Source organism: Crocodylus porosus, unplaced genomic scaffold, assembly GCF_001723895.1.
Source record: "Crocodylus porosus isolate Cpor-Errol unplaced genomic scaffold, CroPor_comp1, whole genome shotgun sequence".
Classification (NCBI taxonomy): Eukaryota; Metazoa; Chordata; order Crocodylia; family Crocodylidae; genus Crocodylus; species Crocodylus porosus.
This window is the reverse complement of record NW_017728909.1, coordinates 20,038,866-20,044,421: the sequence shown is the minus strand read 5'-3', so window position 1 is coordinate 20,044,421 and position 5,556 is coordinate 20,038,866. Positions and strand designations below refer to the sequence as shown.

Genomic DNA, 5,556 nt, shown 5'->3' with positions numbered 1-5,556 from the left:
GTGGCCAGCACTAGGTCCAACAAGGCGTCTCCCTGGTGGGGCTGTGCACCTCCTGGGTTCGATGGAGGTCCTGCACTCTGGCCAAGAACCTGCGTGAGTGGTCAGACCTGGCTGTCCGCTTTTCCCAGCAGATGTCCGGGAAGTTCAGGTCCCCCATGACTGCCACATCCTTAGCCTTCACCACCTCTGTGAGCTGACCCAAGGATTCCTGGTCAAGCTCTTCTCCCTGGCTGGGAGGTCTGTAGTAGACTCCCACCGTTAAGTTTCTTTCCCCTAGTCACTAGTGTCTGGGTTGCAATACAGTCAGTAAACGAAAATCAGTGCACCCATAAGACACGGGTGCTTCCTCATGCATAGATAGTGAATCCCTGGTGACTTCCTAATCAGCTTCTTCTCCGGTAAGTGCTTAGGAATGGATTCCTTGAGGAACTGCTCCATGATTTTTCCAGGGACTGAGGTGAGGCTGACTGGTCTGTAGTTCCCTGGATCCTTTTTCTTCCCTTTCTTAAAGATGGGCACTATGTTTGCCCTTTTCCAAACATCTGGGACCACCCCTGATTGCCGTGAGTTTTCAAAGATGATGGCTTTCCAAGATCATGCTTCGTGTATTGTCAAAGCCAGTTGTATTCCAAATACAAATTGCAAGCACTGCTGCAGGGGGCTTTGCCTCAGGGGACTCAGATGGGCAGCCACGACATGGCAAGCCTGGTGTGTTTTCTAGTTGACAGCCCTGTACCTGAGACTCCTGGTATGCGCTAAACTTGATGCTTTGTTCTTGAACAGTGCATCTGGGATGTTTGGGAAGGGGCAGAATAAGCCATCCAAATACTCCATTAGTTCAGCAAGCCTGCACTGATGACAAAGGTGGACTAGAGGCATTGTGGCAGCCCTTGGTTTTTGTAAAACTTAAGGTTTTATCCATCTTTTCTATCCTCGGTGGAGAGGGACTTGAAATCTAGTCATTTGCCCCTGAGTGGCAAGGAAGAATCTTTCCCTGGTATTAATGGAGAATTAAGACGTCATTTTTTCAACACAAGTTTCTAGCACTTACACAGTGCAAAGACGATTTGCCAAACAGGGTGTCATCTGGAGTCTCCAGCGGCTCTGAGCTCACTTGGCCCTTCACAGAGCTGCGGCAGAGCAAGGTTAACAGGACTGGTTGGCGCTCCAGGTCAGAAGGCCACAGGTCAGAAGGCTGAGGGGGCAGTAAAGCCCCTGGCAGATGTTACACTTCAGGCATCATTAACCATGTCTTAAACAAATTTTGGGTAAGAACTTTATGGCTGGTTCCCATCACGCCTTAAATTGAATGTGTGGCTGGGCACCCGCTGATCAGGGCTCCCAGCCTCGGGGGCACATCAGACCCTTGGCTCCCATGTGCCCCCAAGGTTGGGAGCAGCAGTTAGCTGATCTGGGCTCTCAGGACTCTTGCAAGAAGTGCTTCGTTCCCCTTCAGGTTCAGGACCTCCCTAGGGAAATGCTGTTATGCTGGGACCAGGATGAGAAACCTGCATTCTTTGCCTGCTGCAGCTCTTCTCCTGAGCACTCGCAGGCTAGGAGGATGAGGTTCCCCATCCCCACTCCCCCCGTTCCCCAATGCTGACTGTGTTGATCTTTTGTCCTCCCTAGGATTTTGAAAATTTTGTGAGCAACCTGGATGAAATCCTGATTCTGAAGTCCAAGTGCATCCAAAGCATGCGAGCCCAGCTTCAGCTCTACTTGGCCTGTCCCAGGGCCAACTCCACGCTGCGGAGAGCTACGTCGTCTTAGCCCGCCCGTGGCTGCATCCATGGCAGGCTTTCAGCAGCTGTGGAAGCAAGCAGCTGTGGTTTCATCTGGGGGTGTCAGGTATTCTGCAGCAAATGGGAGGGCTGGGTTGGGGTTTGCTGTTTTGTTTGGCATGTATTTGTAATGTGCACTGAGAGATTTGTAAGTAAATGAACGGTCTGAGGACCTGACAGAAGCCCAGAGCATTGTGTTTCTACATGGTGTCTTTACACGGTGAGACCACATGCTTCAGAGGAATAACTCGGCAGCCTTGTAGCACGCAGCGCAGCAACAGGGTTCATGAAGAACGGGATTCACACCAGTCATTAAAGGCACTTCTGTGCTGCCAGAAAATAACTGAGCAAGAAAAAGTGCTTTGAAAGCCTACAAGTCAGTGAAAAGAAAGAATCAAAAGCTTTCCAAGAAAACAGCATTTGTCCAAGAAGGCGAGAAAATGGGAGGAAACAGCTGCTTGGAATAAATCAGAAGGCAAATTTTTAATAAAAATTGAGACAAGATGAGATTGGTTTGTAGCTTTACTGCTTCTAGAGAGAGCTCAGGTGGAGGTACAAGAGGACACGCACTGGAAGTTCTCTGGACAATCATGTTGCTTTTCTGCCAGCTGCTCTAGAGGGTCTTCACTGACCAGCACACAGGGTGTCTGAGCTGTACCCTGCTGCAGCTCACTCTGCCGTGCCCCGTTTAGGTCAAACCTAGATGTCCAGAATTGATTTTCCCCATCGGATGCAGCTGTGGGAACCTCCAGTTCCTGAGAATTGGGTTTGGACGCTTGTTAGCACCCTTGGTCCCCAGGGCAGGGAGCTGGACCTAGAACAGCCAAGCTATTAACCACACCCCTGCAAATTCGCTATGGATGGGTCCCGCCTGTATCCCGTCCACAAACTGCAAGCACATGCAACCAGCCAAAGCCTTAAGTGACCTTAAAGAACAAGTAGCTAAGATCAGGTGCTTGAGGAGCAATCACATTCAGCTCTTGTGTTCTCACATGCCCATTGCCAAGGTGCACGTAACCAGAGCAGCCTGATCAAAATACCATGGGTAGCTATAGATGCCGGGGGCAAAGAAACCCGGTGTCCTCTGAGAATCTGGGAACTTCCAGTCTTCTACACCGAGAAGCCTGGGCCCGTAGCAGGCACCAACACGAGCCCCCACAACCTTTCAGCTCCTTTCACATGAGCTAGAGGTTTGGGGCTCTGCAAAGGGAACAGCTTCAGTGCCATGCTCAGGAAGAGAAGAGAAGAGCAAAGCAACAAGAAATGATGCAGCAGCTCTTCAGAGAGCTCCACCATCCTTTTCCCTGGCAGGTCCCTGTCCCACAGTCGAGTGGATTATCCTTGGGAGCTGAGCACCCGGTCGGTCATTCATTCCAAGCTCTGAGTTACCGTCCTTGAGCTGATTCCAGATTAACAGGCAACATAAATCACACCTAAAGTCAGCAGGAAACCTGCTGGCTTTCCACTGCTTCTCTTCTCCTCAAAGGAGCAAGCCACTAGAAACAGGGGGGAGAAAGCACCCATTTTATATCCTGGCATCGTGTCATGCCTCAGACGTATTTGTTGCTAGGGAAGCTGAGGCAGATTGCACGTGGGGACTCCAGACAGCAGGGCTGATTTGCAGTTATAATTCCTTTGTGGTGAGAAGGGAAGTTGCACTGAATTCTTCTGTGAAGTCAGCGACTTTTGACTTTCCTGTGCTGCAGTGAGCCCAAGCTACAGCAGATGAGCAGTCAGTGACGTGCTAGAAGCAGCCATTAGATACCAATATCCTGCAGGAATTTCCAGGCCCCCTCTTAGCACAGTGGTAGGATGCAGGTGTCTGAAGTGCTGCTACTAGCTGGCAGGTCAGTGTGGAACTAGCAAAAGGAGGTGGGAAGGGAGGGGGCTCCTCTGGCCAGATGTAAGGGGTGGCTAGCAATGGGTAGCAAAACGCAGCGTGGGAAGCAGAGGGGCTTCAGAGACACCGCTCGTCTTGGAAGCCGGTACCAACCCACACTGCTACATCCCAGGGGAAGCAGTTCTGAAGACAGACTTGGCAGAGCTCAGACCTGAGTGTTCACAGGGAGCCCAGTGATTTATTGAAGGCCACTCTTTCTATATGTGCAGCATAAAACCCACCTGGCCATTTGCTCACCGTGCAGCTGGGAGCGTGCCGACAAACGGGGGAACCCTCCATCTGTCGAGGTGGCAGCCAAGTCAGAGGCAGGGGGTTTGGCATGCGAGCAGCACTGCTGCATCATACACCTCGCTCCTGCAGCAGGGAAGGGATTACGGCTCGGAAGCATTTCACAAGCCAGGCGCACCTGCACCCTGGGAGCCTGCAGAACTGGAGAGAAACAGCCGCCTGATGTTACAGGGTCAGCCAGCAGTTTTCTCCAGCTGGGTCAAGAGAAGTTACCTCATTTCTGGGACTCATGCAGGGCTGAGGGGTGCAGCACTCCCCTGCCTCATGCAAAGGACTAGGAAAAGATGGAGAAACCGAGGCACTAAACCTTGAAGCACAGATGCTTTAGGTTACGTATGAACAGCGATGCCATCAAAGGAGTGAATACCTTTTTGTTATCCCAGCTGCACTCCAGTTACAAAGGAAACCAGGACTATAACCCCACAAGCCACTGTCAGAAGCACTCATCTTCCACCCAGGTCTTCCGCTGTTACTTGCTAAGTGCGTTTGGAGTTGATACCGTCACCACTCTGCTGCTACCGCAGCCTGGTTTTGTGTGGGTCTGTGAATGGGGTGGGGAACTGGCTGGGCTTTGGGGGCAACATTGTGAAGTCTGAACAGAGCCTGACTGTGTCCAATGATGCAAACTAGGACCTGAAAGTCACTTTGTATGTGAATGCAATGCGGGGCCTTAATAATATACCTGGGGGACCTTGGTGGGGAGAAGAGGGGAGTGTTTTGCTTAGTTTACTGTATTTAAATTAAAATTGCATTTACTATGCAAGGCTCTGGTCAAGTGTGTCTGACCCAAAGTGAGGAACTTCCTGTGGGGCAAAGGGGTAGAAGTCAGCCCCCCTTCACCCCACCCCACAGCCTGCACTTCCATGGGCACCTGGATCCAGCAGCATGACTCCAGCCTTTTAAATAACAGAATGTGTAGCTAGTGGCACCTCCAGGGAGTCTCACCAGCCCCATGGAGAAGGGGCATCTAAGCTTTCACAGCCATGTCATTGAACTTGCCGAGGGGTTCGGTATGCTATTCTGAGGCAGGTAAAAGGCAGGATAGATTTGCACCTTCTAGGCTAAATCAGAAATGAATGGCAAGGTCTTGAACATGCAGGGAGATGACCACCCACCGCCCCTGCAGGAAAGCTGGGGCGGGACCCATGCTAGGAACCCTGTCTGCTCCCAGGTGCATCATGTGGTCCGTACTGCGTGCAGGAGTCAGTTAGTGCAACGAGAGGTAGCTGCATGCACCCTCCTGAAAGGACACCCCCTGCAAAGCCCCCACTGCACAGCCAAACATCTCCCCCCAGCCAAATAGGGCTTCTAGGCTTTCACAGCCACAACACTGAACTGGTAGAGAGGCTGGGTGTGTTAATCTGAGGCAGGCAGAAGGCAGGGTAGGTTTGCACCTTCTAGACCAAGGAAATCAGAAGTGTAGAGCAGGGCCTCGAGCTCGCTTCCTCAGCTGCTGTGAACACCTAGCCTCTGAGCCACCACTTACTGCAGGGGTTACTGGTGTGGGTGTGCTGCGTAGGGAGGGGAGGTCAGGCAGGAGACCCGCGTCTTGCTCCTGGAAGTGAACTTCCTGGTTGCAGGCTAAGA

At 51.8% G+C, this 5,556-nt stretch overlaps 1 protein-coding gene across 1 annotated transcript in view; it reads left to right on the top strand.

The window, feature by feature from the left end:
- Positions 1-2,288, top strand: part of KIF24 (kinesin family member 24) — a 38,425-nt gene extending 36,137 nt beyond the window's left edge. Inside the window, exon 13 of the mRNA XM_019531858.1 lies at positions 1,630-2,288. Coding sequence (XP_019387403.1) covers positions 1,630-1,770 — 141 coding nt within the window. The 3' untranslated portion in view covers positions 1,771-2,288. The remainder of the gene's footprint in view (positions 1-1,629) is intronic.
- The last annotated feature ends 3,268 nt before the right edge of the window (positions 2,289-5,556 follow it).